The sequence below is a fragment of the Rhododendron vialii genome, chromosome 11a (assembly GCF_030253575.1).
Source record: "Rhododendron vialii isolate Sample 1 chromosome 11a, ASM3025357v1".
NCBI lineage: Eukaryota > Viridiplantae > Streptophyta > Magnoliopsida > Ericales > Ericaceae > Rhododendron > Rhododendron vialii.
In genome coordinates, this window is record NC_080567.1 from 29370526 (window position 1) to 29387348 (window position 16823).

Below are 16823 nucleotides of genomic sequence, written 5' to 3' on the forward strand. Positions count from 1 at the left end.
AAGCGCTCTTATCAATGTCGAATGAAGCTGATTTTTTACGGAAACCTTAAGCAAAAAAATATTGAACAAAATGAACGGTTTCAATTATCTTTGATTAACCCGAGATAATCCCAAACGCACGCTGTATACGCTGTTTGTGCCCCAAACTGCTTTACCAGCAGCATTTCTGAATTTTCGTACCGGCAGAATTCCGATCATTACATCGGTACTGTTCAATACCAGGTACCAGCCAACTCCAACGGCAATAAAGTACTAAATTTTTTTAAATTTTATCTTAAAGTGTGCATATATATTATTTTAAAGGAACATAATTAAATTTTATCTCTAGAGTTTTCATAATTAAATATATGCTCTTTTGTTTGGAATTTATGGAGCAGAAACTTGATTATAAGAGCCCAAGAAACAAGAATTAATTATGACCCTTTAGAATAATAAGATCTTTGCACTGGTTCAAATGGATTAAAAATTGGAGCAATTAACTTTTTAATTATATTTTTAATATATAAACAATCTAAAAAAATTAAGTACTCCAATTTTCAATCCTTTTGAACCAATGCGAAAATCTTATTATTTTGATAATATTATTTTAAAGAGTTATAATAAATTCTAGCCTTAAGGGCTCTCATACTCAAGTTTCGGCTCTATAAAGTCCTAAACAAAAAAGCATATACTTAATTATGAAAGTCTTATAGATAAAACTTAATTATGTTCTTTCAGAATAATATGATCAGAATAATAAGATCTTCGAACTGATTCAAATGAATTAAAAATTGGAGTACTTAATTTTTGTCGACTATTTCGATATTAAAAAATATGGTTAAAAAGTTAAGTGCTCCAATTTTTAATTCGTTTGAACCAATGCAAAGATTTTGTCATTTTGATCATATTATTCTAAAGTGTCATAGTTAAATTTTGTCTCTACAGCTCTGATAATTATGCTGTGTTTGGATTGTATTTTGAAAAGTTTTTTGAAAAATAGTAGGGGTAATAAATGGAGAGAGATAGAGAGAAAAATAATAAAAATAGGAAAAATCTAAAAGGAATCAAAGATGAATTTTTTGAAAAATTCTTTTTTAAAAGAGAAAAGAACAATGCATTAAATTTTGTGCCCTGTAAGATCCTAAACATCCTAAACGGGAAAAAAATATTCCGACTGTCCTTGCAAAGGTGAGCAAAAGTTGAGGTGTTTTCTTTTAATTGGTTGGGTGGACCCTCCCTTGTACACGGAGGGTCCGTGTAAAATTTATTTTCTCGAACACCCAGCTCCATATAGAGAGAGAAAATAGTCACCCACAGAGAGAGAGAGAGAGAGAGAGTTTCGTCGATCGGAATAGACTGAGAAAATGTGGAATCTAAACGACTCGCCCGTCCAGATAATCCGAAACCCTGACGTCAACGAATCCGAGGCCTGCTCTTCTCCGGTGGACATTGACGACAAAGACAAGGGTAAACGGGTCGGATCCGCCTTGAGCTCGAGCTTCTCAGCTATAGTACTAGACGAGGAGGGCTCAGAGGAAGAAGAGGTAGAAGTAGAAGTCGGGCGAAAGCGCAACAGCAACAAGATATTTGGGTTCTCGGTTTCGGACTCCGACCCGCTCGTGACCCGGCAGTTCTTCCCCCCGCACGAGTCCGAGGTGGGGAAGACGTCGGACGAGAGAGAGGCCGCGAATTTCCCGAGGGCCCACTGGGTTGGGGAGACTGTTGGCGGCGGCGGAGGTGGCGGAGCTCCGACGAAGAAGAGCCGCCGCGGGCCGAGGTCGAGAAGCTCCCAGTATCGTGGGGTTACCTTTTACCGGCGTACCGGCCGTTGGGAGTCTCATATATGGTTTGTCCGACAACTGATTCTCCCCGAAATTTTTGCTCCGGATCATTGATCTTGACGAGATTAATTCGAAAAGTGTAAAAATATGAACCGAAATTGAAAAGAGTACATAGTTTTTAAATTTTTAGACTCTTCTCATCGGTATGAATGATTAATCCAAAAACTATCGCATGAATCTAAAGTTTTCCTTAATTCAAATTTGTGTTTCTAAAGTTTTCATGTTTTATGATTCAGGGACTGCGGAAAACAAGTTTATCTGGGTATGTTTTCTTCTTCTCCTTCCTTTGTTCTCATGATAATTAAGGGAAAAGGTATCTGTGGCTGTCATAAATAAAAACCCCATTTTTTCTAAGTAAATAAATAAATAATAAAAACCACATTATTTTTCCCGGGGTTCTGAGATTTGTGAAATGGGTTTGTTTTTGGATGTCTTTGCAGGTGGATACGACACCGCGCACGCTGCTGCACGGTAAGCTTTCCAATTTCGACAACCCAACTTTCTTTCTTTTTTAATTTTTAATTTTTCTCAGGATTTAAATTAAGCCTGATTTGGTTTAGAAAATGTGAGACTGATATGTGCATGTGTGTATATATTCTCAGTGCATATGATAGGGCAGCCATCAAATTCCGGGGAGTGGACGCCGACATAAATTTCAATTTTGGAGACTACGAGGAAGACTTGAAACAGGTGAGAGACTCTCATCTCTTCTTCTTCTTCTTTTTATTTTTTCTTTTCAAATTAACGGTTTCAAAACATTTAACGACATTAGTGATACACCTATATATCGGTTGATATCACGGATTATACTGTCAGTACCTAAGTGAATGACTGTATTGGAAGTCCAAAATCCTACTAGGCAGTGGCCAATACCATTAGTGACGACCTATATTTAAAACCTAGATGGCCGATAGAGATTGGGTGTTTTTTCCATATTTCATCTTGGTTTTTTGTTATGATATTATTCTGATATGGAAGATTCATGTGTAACAGATGACCAACTTAACAAAGGAGGAATTTGTGCATGTACTGAGGAGACAAAGTACTGGGTGGTATCCAAGAGGGAGCTCCAAATATAGAGGGGTAACCTTGCACAAAGGTGGAAGATGGGAGGCCAGAATGGGTCAATTCTTGGGCAAAAAGTAAAACACCAACTCAACACAACACAACATTACTAGCTAGTACCATCCCCCAATCTCATCATCATCATCATCATCATCATCATCATAGTCCACTTCCCTCACCATCCCCCATATATACCACCGTCTCACCATTTTTGTTCTTCTTCAATATGTCCATCTTTTCTTGCACTCTTTGCTTTTTTTAATTTAAGTAAAAGTCTTTATATTTCATCTGTATCTAAACAGGTATGTCTACTCGGGTCTGTTTGATACCGAAATCGAAGCTGCAAGGTACATTTGCTTGTCTTACTAATGACTATGTACCTAGAAAAATGTCACAATTTTAGTGTGTTGCATTCATTTTATTAAATTTCTAGAAGATTTATTTTGAATGAATTTATTGTTAGCCGGTTGATAATTAGGAAAAATGTTACAGGTTCGCATTTTGGACTCCTGGATTTTACCAGTTGCATTACTTGATTTATGGTATGGAGTGAAAAGGAAGTGTTGTACTTTTTTGGTGTGTAGGGCTTATGATAAAGCTGCAATAAAGTGTAATGGCAAGGAGGCTGTCACCAATTTTGATCCCAGCATCTATGAAGATGAGCTAAATGCCACCGGTAATCAATCATGGCGGTTTTCTTTTTTCTTTTTCTTATTTCTCTTACTTATCAATCGAGTAATACTGGAAAAGATTTTGACGCTTTTTTGCGCAATTTATCTAACGGAGAAACAAAAATCCAGAGGGTTCGGGCTGTGCATCAAACCATGATTTAGATCTGAGCTTAGGTAATTCATCCTCAAAACAAAACAGTCGTGAATTGGTGGGGGAAATCCGAAATCTTGCAGTAGATCAGCAACATAATTCAGTGCCTTTTGAAGTTAGAGGGGGCGATCGGGGATTTAGAACAGATGGGTACAATGAGAATGAAGCAATGCAGCTTCCGAGCCAAACCCACATTCAATCTCCAAACTCACTCAAGGCTAATGAAATAATGCAAAGTTATGGGCAATTTGAGAATAGGGGTGAACCCCCAATGCTCAACATGGCAATTTTTTCTCATTAAAAAAGTGTAATATATATCTATATGTTTTGACACGAATATATGGATAAATCCAAATTTATGCAAATAAAACTCAAGAACTCGTTCTCTATGGTTTGTTTCCGCACAGCACGTTACCAAAAACTGCATTTTTATATATGAAAAAAATATACGTATGGCCTGTTGATTTTGCAGAGGGTGAATTTAAGGGACAAGGTTGGGTTGATTTTTTGAAAGGCCCATGGTTTGCAGGGACGGATTCACGAATATAGCTTAGTAGGGGTACTTGTTAATTATAATAGTGAAAGTTCATTTGTTTTAGTCAACTACAGTAAGATTATACAAAATTAAAACATTCATTACTAACTACAAAAGTTTATAATGTATACTTTAAGTTAAATTAGGTAAAATGAGCACAAGATCTCAGACAAAAATTTTGAAATATGTTTTAAATGAACATCAATAAGTTTTCGAATGATCAAGTTAGTTTTGTTAATGACTTTATTTTAAAATACTTTTTCCAGGTGGTTAAAATATAAAGAGAATCAAGAAAGAATAATTTTAAATAGACAAACAGCTCATAAAACAATTAATATAAATGTATCACCATATAATGAAATTCAGGTATAAAACTAATGTTATATGTGTATTTTCAAGATATAGGCAAGTGTATATATTTATATTTACATTTATATTAGCACACTTTCATAATTATGTTAATTTATACAAAATATGTTTAAAAATATTTTAATTTTGAGTTGGAGCACATTAGATCCGTCTTCCCGATGGTTTGCACGTTGGCAGCATCGTTGTCTTCTCTCTGGACAAGTGTTCTAATGCAGTTCACGTACGTCCTCATATTTGGTGAGAAGAACGTCGAAGAAATCTATCCATGGTACTCATATTTAGGGGTGAGCAAAAAATCTGTTAAACCGCGAATTCAGTCCAAATCAATTCAAAGTAAATGATTTGATTTAGTTTTTTAGTAGGGTTGTTTGGTTTTGGTTTAAAAAAAATAGAAATCGAGTTAAAAGGGTTTGGTCTTTAGATTTATGTTAATGGTTTTGGTTTCAAACCGATTTGAACCACATAAGTATACATCTCATTTAATTTAGATACAACAAGTATACATGAGAGTTATATCTCACTACAAAAAGAAAGAAAGAAAGAGAGCTATAGTGACGAAACACTCGTCACTGAGCTATCACTAAAAGTGTGTTGCTAAAAATTTATAGTGACAGTTTTTCACTTGCAGTGACAGTTCAGTGATAATTGTCACTATAAGTGAAAAACTGTCACTATAAATTTTTAGCAACACATTTTTAGTGACAACTCAGTAACAACTGTTTTGTCACTATCGCACATTTTTTTGTAGTGTATATAGTCAACTAATTTCCTAAATTAATAATCTATTCAATCCACCGTCCTATTCAGTATTCATTTACTGTCAAAATTACTTTGCATAAACTTCTATATATCACAACTTATTCCTATAATTAAATTTTCCATTTTACGGGTTGTATTCTGCCCGCGCTCAATTTTATTTTGATTAAGGACTTTTCCTAATTTTGCTTGTTAAAATCCAGTGACATTTAAAAAAAAAAAAAAAACTTATTCCTGTATAATTTTGGTACACCAAAAATATATGGTGTGTCTATATATATATATATATATATATATATATATATATATATATTGCTTCATTCAATATATATATATATATATATATATATTGCTTCATTCAATGAATAGTGGTTCCACGGTTCAATTAATTCCTAAATTTTCCTATATTTCTATAAATGAAAACCAATTCTTAGTTATCTCCACAATTTTGAGTACTTTAAATAGTTTACAAAGATGATATTTCAGTTTTAAGTAAACCGCGGTTCGAAATCGAAATCGAACCGTAGTCTAATGGTTTGGATTAATTGGTTTGAACCGTAGTCTAGTCGTTTGATTCTTGATTTACTATAAAATCGAACCAATCCAGTCCGTGCTTTGTGATCGAGACATGCTCACAAAGTTGAAGTCGTCGTTCCTAAATATCCTACTTTAATGTTGGTACCAAACTTTTACGGACCCGGGGACCCTGCCGAGCGGCACCCCTACCAAGCGGGTGCCGAGTGGCCAATCCGGTCGTTCATCTCGGAATCAATGGCTCAGATCGAAACATCTTTTTCCTTTTTCTTTTTCTTTTTCTTTTTTTAAATCCGTTAGGTACCTTTACATCTGGACCGTCCAAAACACTTTGGACGGCCGAGATGTGCTCAGCACCCTTGCCAAGCAGCCCTGCTTGGCAGAGTCTCCAGGTCCAACTTTTACATCAACACAAGTATAGTATGAACTTTTTGGTTTCACAAAACTTTAAAGCTAGCGCTAGCTGCTGCATCGATTAATTTCACAGTGGGAAATTCATCGATCTTTTGATATCTAGGGGGTAATAAGAACGCTGTGTTGTACAAATGTGCTTAATTACCAACTTAAGCCAAAATGCTTAACATTAATTTTTTTTATTTTTTTTGATAGGCACAAGTAACATTTTACTAAGGGAATAGGGGAGAGAAATCCAACAAAAAGTTGGACAAATACAGTCATATGAGACAAGTCCAACCTTATAGGGACAAAGCCCAGTACAACCGAGGGCTTAGAAGCCCCCAGATAAAACAAATACAAGAACAAAACTCCAAATGGACCAAGAACAAACTCTTAACATTAAGTTCATGTAAGTTAATTGAATTATCATATATATATATATATATATATACAGTCAGGTTCCGGTGAGGGATCCCTTATTTTTTTAAAATGCGGGACTTTCCTTCCCGATTGAATTTCGATGATCCGAGCCGCTCAAAGTGATCAGAACGTGATTTTAAGGGTCTCCGCGAGAAATCAGCAAAAAAAATGACCGGGAAGGGCTTCATCCGAGCAGTTTTCATTGAACGGTTCAAAAAAAACTGCTCGGATGAAGCCCTTCCCGATCATTTTTTTTGCTGATTTCTCGCGGGGACCCTTAAAATCACGTTCTGCACACATTGAACTGTTCGGATTTTCAAAATTTGATCGGGAAATGAAAGTCCCGCATTTTAACAAAGTGAGGGATCCCTCACTTGATAATTTGTGTATATATATATATATATATATATATATATATATATATCTCACATTTAGCGATTCGGATCATTAAAATTTGATTGGGAATTATGAGATATTTTTATAAATATCCCGGGCCGGAACCGCTGGTGGTGTCGTTACTTTTAGATAGTAAAATGTGTATTATCTATGTTCACAACACAGAAAAAACATCAATTTGTAAAATATATTACACTTGTTTTTCCGTTAAAAGGAACTCATCTGGTAACTTGCACGACAACTTAGTAATAACAGAATATTGTATAAATAAAATGTGAACACTCGTATAAAAACAACGGGCACGATAATAACATTAGTTTCAAGATACGTATGATCCGATCATGCAATCGCCATTATTTATTTAATTAATTTTTAAAATCTACTGTGTGCGTTGTGGGTCCACCTCCCCCAGCAGGTATCCTGGTCGGGAAATCGGACCTTAATTTTATAATCTTGATGAAAAAGACAAGTGGATTGTAAGACAGATAATTAAAGGTTCAAAGCGAGCTCTCTAGCTCGGGGTCGGGTTCGAAACGGAGAAGAAGGATTCCGTGGCTTCTGGGTTGAAACTTGAGAGGTCCCTTGCTCATCCAAACCCATGGCTTCAGCTCTTTGCCTTGGTCTTTGACTTCCGATTATTTTGCCAACTTATCATATGTTCAAGTACTCCTTGCAGTGAAATATGTGATCTCCGTACTCTTCGCCATGTGCATAGAGACTGGATGAAGTCATTAATGTGGATACTTTCTTTTTATAATAATGTTTTCAGGCTTCCGAACACCTGATGAACAGAATTTATCTGCGCCGGGTCCAAAGTCAAGGGGAGAGGAAGATTCGGAACGTTTGCAAGTGCAATTGCACCAATATTCTGATGCCACAATTAGTATGTCCGACCGTCAGATTACCAGTGACACTGCCCAAGAAGGAGGCGTATTGTTCGTGGAGGAATTGGTCCGGTTGAACGAAATTGGAGAGGTAGTCACAAAGCGACAGAAGTTATCTCCAGAAGAGGAGGGATCCTCGACAAGAGAGACAGATGAAGTCTCAGACTCATCTGAAGAGGAACTCATCTGGTTGGACGAATTGGAGGAAACTCCTTCAGACCCACGAGTAGTAGAGGAATTGAACTGTGATCCCATGGAAGTTCCTCCAATAATGTCTCACCACTTTTCCATCCTCCACGTGCTGGATTTATCATATACTGAGATAAACTCTTTGCCGCAATCTATTTCCAGATTAGTAGCACTCCGAAAATTGTTTTTGAGAGGCTGTGAGCTTCTAATGGAACTACCACCTGAAATTGGAGAACTCGTGAATCTAGAGGTGCTTGATCTTGAAGGGACTGAAATTCTGTGTCTACCAAAGGAGATTGCCAAACTAGTTAATTTGACGTGCTTGAAAGTGTCATTCTATGGATATGCAAATCAGAGAGTAATTCCAAGGAGGGTCTTGTCAAATCTGTCACGCTTGATCGAGTTGATCATTGATGTGGCACCGTATGGAGGGTGGTGGGATGTTGAAGTAGAAGTTATTATAGATGATCTGTGTACCTTAAAAGAGTTGAGAACCTTGAAATTGTATTTACCCACTGCAGAACTATTGGAAGGCCTCACATTGATATTTCCAGGTTTAGAAAACTTCAGGTTTACAGTTGGCCGTCACGAAGAGCACTTCATTTCCCGTTTACCCCAAGATGTTGAAGAGGAATTCAATAATTGGGAGAAACTGAAGAAAGGCTTGAAGTATATAAATGGAAGTCGCATACCAAATGAAATTACCAAGGTATTCAAACGTGCCAATGGTTTTTTTCTACAGCGCCATTGGACCGCTAAGAGCCTATCTGAGTTTGGGCATGAAAACATGAATGAAGTGAAGTTCTGCTTGGTTATGGAATGTAATGAGTTTCGGACCATCATTGATTCTGAACGGTTTTATTGGGGAAAAGATGGTAGGGGTGAATCCAAAGATTTCCAGGATTTTGATGAAGCAATTGTACTTGGATCACTAGAGAAATTGATTGTCCGCTACATGAAGAATGTGGAGAGCATTTGGAGAGGGCCAGTTGGGAAAGGGTCTCTGTCCAATCTGAGTTCCTTGGCTTTGCATACATGCCCCAATTTGACTACCCTTTTCACTATCGACATGCTCAATAATCTCACAAATTTGGAAGAGCTTATAGTTGAAGATTGTCCAAAAATCGAAAGCCTTGTGAGTGTCAAAAGTTCCGGCTCAGACTCGGGCCTTTTTCTCCCTAGCTTGAAGAAGATTTCACTTCTTGAGCTACCAGAATTGGTCAGCATCTCCAGTAGCCTATGCATTGCTCCGAAATTGGAAAGGATGGTCATCTTTTATTGCCCAAAGCTTGAAAAGCTTTCTGCCATGGAAGTTTCAAGCACATATATGAAGGTAATTAAAGGAGAGAAGGAATGGTGGGATGCATTAAAGTGGTATGAATCGGGTCTGAGGACGAAACAAGAAGATTATTTGGCTGATCTTTTTATCCCGTTGAGAAGGGGTGGGGATCTGATGGCTCAATTAACAAAAGACGAGATTGCCACTTATGGTCAGGGCAAAGTTGGAAGCTACAACCGACTAGGTAATTTTTATTCAGTGTTCAGTATTCATTGAGTTTTTTCCAGTACCACCTTTCAATAATGGTCGTTGGCCTAAGATGTTAGCAGCCACCGATGGGTACCTTCACATGCTTGCGGGGATGTGTTTGGATTTCGGTGGACTATGAAGCACAAATACGAATATGACACGATACAGATACGATGATGCGGCAAAACCTGAAGTTATTAGTCGCTGCGGGGATGTGTTTGGATTTCGGTGGACTATGAAGCACAAATACGAATATGACACGATACAGATACGATGATGCGGCAAAACCTGAAGTTATTAGTCGCTCCTAGGCATAGAAAAGATGAATTATAGAATTATTTGAATTTTGTGTATTAAAACACATCAGTTTGAAACCAATTGACATATTCTGATAACCCTTTTAAGCTACACTTTTTACGGTCCACCTTATTCGTTATATGAAAAGTTCCAAAGCTGCATGTATCTTGCGGCTCCAAAACTTTTATTGTTCAATTCTAGTCACTTTTGATGAAATCATCAACGTTCAAGGTTATATCTGCAGATTGCCTAAAACTTTTTTTTTTTTTTTTTTTAATGTTTTCAGGCTTCCCGACACCTGATAAACAGAAAATATTTGTGCCAGATCTGAAATCAAGGGGAGAGGAAGATTCGGAACGTTCGCAATTGCAAGTGCACCATTATTCTGATTCCACAATAGGCATATCCGACAGTGAGAGTGCCGTTGGCACTGCCCGAAAAGGATCCAGCTCTTTGCCTGGGTCTGCGACGTTAGAAAAATCTGCTAACCTTTCTGGTAAGAGACTTGATGAAACATAAATTCTTGACCCTATAATATGTTCAACTCCTTGAAGTGAGAAATGTGATCTGTGTACGCTACATATTGTGAATAGACTGGATGAAGTCACAAACCAGGCCTCTCACACTATGATTATACGATTCTATGTTTTCAGGCTTCCGAACACCTGATAAACAGAGTTTATCAGCGCCAGATTCAAAGTCAAGGGCAGAGGAAGATTCGGAACGTTTGCAATTGCAAGTGCACCATTATTTTGATGCCACAATAAGTGGCACTGCCCAAGAAGGAAGTGTATTCTCCACGGAGGAATTGGTCCGATTGAGCAAAATTGAAGAGGTAGTCACACCAGGGCAAAAATTAGCTCCAGAAGACGAGGAATCCTTGACAAGAGTGACAGATGAAGTCTCACACTCATCTGAAGAGGGACCCTTGAAGGAGATCAGGTTGGAAGAGTCGGAGAAAACTCCTTCAAATCTGGTTGGATATGGTCAGGACAAAGTTGGAAGCTACAACCGACTTGGTAACTTTTATTCAGTATTCTATTCAGCTGTGAAGCACCGATACTTTTTAAAGGTCTCTGTGTCCACTTATTGAACACGGGGACACGCCTAAATACGTATGCGACACACCACATGGCATGTTCCTTAAATTAAATTAATTTTTAGAGGGTGACAAGGCGGGACATGCAGGGGACACGGCATGGTGTACATGTGCAATATTTCTTAATTTTTTGGGGGTAAACATGCTATTACTCAAATGTTTCTGTTTTACTTGAATCGACCGATCAACATGTGTTGTTGATGTTTTAGTAAAACCGAAACATTTGAGTAATAACATGTTTACCCCTAAAACATCGACAACACATGTCGATCAGTCGATTCACGTAGCAAAGCATGAATCCTAGATCGACACCACCAATTGTTGAAGCAGTCTCTCTTTGTGCATGTGTGTGAGATTGTATATATGCGTATATATATGTATGCCCTGGTATACCTATTGTCGTCGTATATCAGTCCGGATCCAGTCAAGGATCCCGGACCTTGTTACGGTCTGCACCTCATTGTTCCCGATTGAATTTTGATAATTCGAGCCGCTCAGTGTGATTAGAACGTGATTTTAGTGGTACACGCGAGAAATCAGCAAAAAAAATGACTGGAAAGGGCTTCATCCGAACTGTTTTCTATTGAACGGTTCAATAAAGAACTGTTCAAATCAAGCTCTTCCAGGTCTCTTTTTTTTTGCTGATTTCTTGTGGGTACTCTTAAAATTATGTTCTGAACACATTGAGTTGCTCGGATTATTGAAATTCGATCGGGAAAGGAGAGGTGCGGACGGTAAAGGGTGTGGACTTGAACCGTGGAGTATGTGTGTGTATATACATAGTCCTTATCCAATGAGGGATCCTGCACGGTTTACAGTGCGGACCTCGCTTTTCCGATCAAATTTTGATAATCTGAGTCGCTCAAAGTGATTAGAACGTGATTTTAAAGGTACCTAGGGGAAATCAGCAAAAAAATGACTGGGAAGGGCTTGATCGGAGCAGTTTTCATTGAACGGTTCAATAAAAAATTGCTCAAATCAAGCCCTTCCCGATTATTTTTTTTTGCTGATTTCACGCGAGCACTCTTAAAATCACGTTCTGCACACTTTGAGCGGCTCAGATCATCAAAATTTGCTCAGAAAATGGGAGGTCCTCATGGTAGAACCGTAAGAGATTCCTCACTGGATAATATGTGTGTGTGTGTATATATATATATAATATTGATGTGTCCTCCGTCGTTTCCGTGTTCCCACTTTTTAGAAGTTTTGTGTTCTATGTCCGTGTCCCTATTTGTATCCATATCCATGCTACATAGCTATTCGGCCCATTATTATAGAGTCCCTTGGAGATAAGGATGGAATAGGTTCAAGTAATCTATCTCTTAGGGGTTCTCACATAAGGAGTTTGGTTATTGTGTGTGTATGTAAGGGTTCATTATATCTCTCCCTAATTAGCAATTGCCTAGGTGAGTTAGTATGTGAAATTACTTTTTTGCCCTCATTCAAAACAACCAAGTCTTGTCCACACATTGCGGTTTGGGTGCTTGACCTCTAGTGCAGGCCCCTTAGGCCCTCTATCATGGCGTCACTCTTTAGTGCATGGCGAGGCTCTTGAGCCTGTGTCAGCTGGGCTGGCTCTCACATCGGGAGTTTGGGTATTATGTGTGTATGTTTAAAGGGTCCATTATGCCTCTTCCTAGTCAGCAATTGCCTAGGTGAGTTGGTATGTGGAATTACCCTCTTACTCTCATTCAAAAATCTAATCTCTTAGGATTATTAGTGGTCACCCATCTGTGGCATGACCCGGTAACCCATTATTATAGAGTCCCATCGTATTAGAGGTACTAATTGAGCCAAACAAGCCAAGCACAGTATTGCTCAGGCTTGGCTTGACTCCTTACTACATGTGTTCAAGCTTGGCTCGAGCTTGAAGTTTTGTGTTTGTGATAAGTTTGGCTTGGCTTGGCTCGTGGAATATGCAAGTCAATTTCGAGCTTTCAAGCATAAGCTTAAGCTCGTGAAGTTTCGAGCTTAATCTTCAACAAATTAAAAAATGAAATGGTCTAATTTAAAGCCATAAAGAAGAACTTATTTCAGCCATAAAAAAGAAATACCGTCATTAATCTAGGCCGAAAAACTTATAAACATAAAATTCAGTTACTAGCTACATTCATTAAATTAAAAACCCTCAAACCCTTAAAATTTTCATCTCATATATGAACTGTAAAAATGGTAAAAACATTTATATGAAAGTCCGACACATGTCTCATCTTTTGGGATATTTATTAATCTACTTCTATATTTGTAACATTTATGGAATGATCTCTTTGTTTACGAGCCTATCAAGCCAAACAGCTGTATGCTCAAGCTTAGCTTGATTTCATTATCATTAACAAACAAAAAAACATGATTGAACTTAGCATATATTTTTTAAACGAGTTTGAACAAGTCAAAAGTCGAGCCAATCTCGAGCTGAGCACGAGTTGTTTGGTTCATTTATCAGCCATACATCTTATCTTGGAGATTAGGATGGAAGAGGTTCAAGTAATCTAATCTCTCAGGATTATTAGTGGATAAACTTCCTTGAGGGGAGGCTCCGACCCCTGCAAGATACGTGGCACTTTTCTGGAGATTTGTTTGCAACCCAGGATAGGAATGAATCTCAGACAGGGCATTCTTGACAATGGAAAGGGATTGAATATCAGCAACACAAACTATCCAGGAAGGCAAATGCTATGGTGTCTCCTACCCAAGAGGGGACACCGGTTGTGCCTCACAAAGATTTTTTGTTATGCCTTCGAGTGATTATGTTATGCCATTTTTGTAATAATGATCACATAACAATGGCATAATACTTGCTATGTCATTTTTAAAAAGTGCTATGTCTTTGAGTGGTTTGTTATGCCATTTATGAAAAAGTGTTATGACCTAATATAATAATAATTAAAAATTTTATGTCATTTTTAAAAAGAATCCATAAAATGGAATAACATGTGGTTTGTTATACCGTTTATAATCGGCAGATGCCACATGCCGGAGGTTTAACAGCTTACATTTTGGATGCCACATGCTGTCGAGTTTTTTTCCTTTTTGAAGTGATAGTTTCACTTATGTGGTACACTAGTTTCTTGTTCACTCACTAAGTTGACTACAAGAGAACTATGAGCTCAATATTCTCTCTCTACCTTATCTAAAGACAAAAAAGAAAAATCTCTGAGTCTCTGACTCAATTTTCCTCTAACATGTTAGTTTCCTTTCAGCTAAGTACTTAAAATAACATGTGATCTCTCTCTCTCTCTCTCTCTCTCTCTCTCTCTCTGCAGGAAACATGAGCAGGCCGGGAGATTGGAACTGTAGGTCATGCCAGCACCTCAACTTCTCCAGGAGAGACTCGTGCCAAAGATGCGGGGAGCCAAGACCCGGAGAGAGGGGTGGTAACTACAGAAGTTTTGGTGGGAGGGGTGGTGGTGGTAGCAGTTCACTGTTCGGCTTTAGTACCGGTCCAGACGTGAGGCCTAGCGACTGGTACTGCGCCGTGGGGAACTGTGGAGCCCACAACTTTGCTAGCCGCTCAAGCTGCTTCAAGTGCGGTGCGTTCAAGGACTCCTCGTCCTTTGACAGCTTTGACAGTGACATGTCTCGTACTAGAGGTTTTGGTTTCGGTGGAGGAGGCGGAGGGGGTTGGGGTGGCAGTAGCCGCTCTGGATGGAGATCCGGCGATTGGATTTGCACGAGGTAATTAAAGTTTTGCGCGAAATATATGCATATATTTTTGTCTCTTGATCATTTATTTAATTTAGTTTTTTCTGTGAAGGATAAATTAGGAAAATGAAATCCATATAGACGTGCATGAGTATTGTAGTGTACTTATCGATTTAATAACTGTATTTTTGTTTTGAAATAAACAGGTCAGGGTGCAATGAGCACAACTTTGCCAGCCGGATGGAGTGTTTCAAATGCAATGCGCCTCGGGACTCTGCTAGCAAATACTCTTTCTGATCAAGCTCAAAACTTTTCAAATATCACTAGACATCGCTTACGCTACAAATATTGCGGGACTGGACATCCGGTCATTAAAGAAAATAGTGCGAGTTTTGTGAACTGATCTTCCTTTTGTGTCACGGAGAGTGCATTAGACAGTGGCATGGGGTTTTTGATGAAAGAAATCTCTAGCCATAAACAATAAGGAAAAGTGTTACACTAGCTTAAACAAGTTCCCTGTGGAAACTTCATTAATTCCTTCTCATGTCTAGTACGAATTTGATTCTATCATAATAAAAAATTATTGATGCATTTTATGACATTTAAATCTCATACGAGTTACATAGTCACACCACCTCAACTTTGGGTTAAAAAACAAAGAAGAGTTAAATTCAAATAGTCTTCTTCACAATCTACATACTATGATTAGGAATGCGGTAGAAGGAATTTCCGTCATCTCGTAGAAATATATATATATATAACCAATCAAAAGGTTTTCATAATTTCATTTTTTGATTATGACTTGAACGAAACATTAGAATTAACAATCAAACATTGGAGTAATTTCCACCATGGGTTGGACAAACAGAAGGAATTATTCAAACATAGACAAGGGCCGGATCTGGGGACCGGTAGGTGCAATACTATAGTTCCTTTTCTCTTCCTCTTGTATCAGCTTAGCGAAAAAAATAAAAATAAAAGGTGCAATACTACAGGGTTCCTGGTTCCGACAAGGACTAACCTTGAAAAAGAAAAATGGAATCATAGAAAAGGGCTAACCTTGAGAAAACAAAGAGGGGGATACGCAGTTGTAGCAGTTGAAGAAGAAGAAGAAGAAGTGGTGGAGGAGGAGATAGTGTTAAGTAAGTAAATGGATGGGATTTGGGTATATATACTTTGGGTTGGGGTCAAAGGAGTTTGTAGAGATCGAGGCAGGCAGCCAGTGGAGAGGGGCTGAGGCTGTTCTTTATCAGATTCTTTCAATTTTTTTTGGTAAGCCAGATTCTTTCAATTGGGCATCCTTTTAACAATGGAATGGAATCACCTTGGAAAGGATAAAAAAAGAAAAAATGGAACGGAACAACTCGAGTTCCAGTCGTGCAAGTTGGGGATTTTGTACTCTTACCAACGTGTACCTAGGTGGTGCTGTGGTGACAGTCTCGCGAGTAGAGAGCTCCTATGGTCACGCGCCAAGGGGTTGTGTAGGAACTTTTTAATAAAATAAATTATTATTATTTACTATCATAAATTTACCGTTACAAACCTAATATACATAATGAAAGCATTTCCGTTAAAAAAAAGTTAATAGCAAACATTATTGTATGTTTTTATTACAATAAAAGAAGAGATATACTTGATTAGTGAATTCATTCTAAGTGAAACATGTGAATTAGGCCATAAGATTTAGGGCGTGATTGGGTTCTAACGTGAATGCTATTTATAAGCAAACCATTTGCTGAATCAGAAGTGCATAGTGCTCCTTTCGAAGCGGGAGGACGAAAATGGAGATGTCCGGGCCAAGATGGTATTCCAGCGGCCTTCTATCAAATTCAATGGCCCCTGCTGGACGGCGATCAAATTTTCCAATGCTATCTTTGTACGGGAAAAGCCTTCATTCCTAAAGGAAAACGGTGCTAATTCCTAACCGGGCAATGTGTCTTCGCCGAACATACTTCATAGGCTATCCCGTGAATCAGGTGCGAAGTGTGGCAGGTAAGTGTCGTGGAAAACAGCTTAGTTTGTAGTGAAAAGTTTTTGTTTTTTTTTTGAGTGGAGAGCGCTTTTCTGGGAT

At 38.1% G+C, this 16823-nt stretch overlaps 2 protein-coding genes across 3 annotated transcripts in view; one reads left to right on the plus strand and one right to left on the minus strand.

Moving 5' to 3' along the window:
• Positions 1 to 16823, minus strand: part of LOC131306372 (probable disease resistance protein At4g27220) — an 86974-nt gene that overhangs the window by 61546 nt on the left and 8605 nt on the right. The window lies entirely within an intron of this gene.
• LOC131306367 (uncharacterized) lies at positions 1255 to 15372 on the plus strand. The gene is made up of 12 exons (XM_058332566.1): positions 1255 to 1825; positions 2057 to 2082; positions 2261 to 2291; positions 2423 to 2510; positions 2814 to 2962; positions 3188 to 3232; positions 3470 to 3560; positions 7921 to 9709; positions 10298 to 10507; positions 10665 to 11030; positions 14374 to 14785; positions 14959 to 15372. The coding sequence occupies exons 1-12, from the start codon at positions 1344 to 1346 to the stop codon at positions 15047 to 15049; spliced, it is 3780 nt and encodes a 1259-aa protein (XP_058188549.1). The 5' UTR covers positions 1255 to 1343; the 3' UTR covers positions 15050 to 15372.

Coding starts and splice junctions, on each gene's coding strand:
- LOC131306367 (XM_058332566.1), top strand. CDS start 1,344: ATGTGGAATCTAAACGACTCGCCCGTCCAGATAATCCGAAACCCTGAC. Junction 1,826..2,056: donor CGTTGGGAGTCTCATATATG/GTTTGTCCGACA, acceptor TTTATGATTCAG/GGACTGCGGAAAACAAGTTT. Junction 2,511..2,813: donor ACGAGGAAGACTTGAAACAG/GTGAGAGACTCT, acceptor CATGTGTAACAG/ATGACCAACTTAACAAAGGA.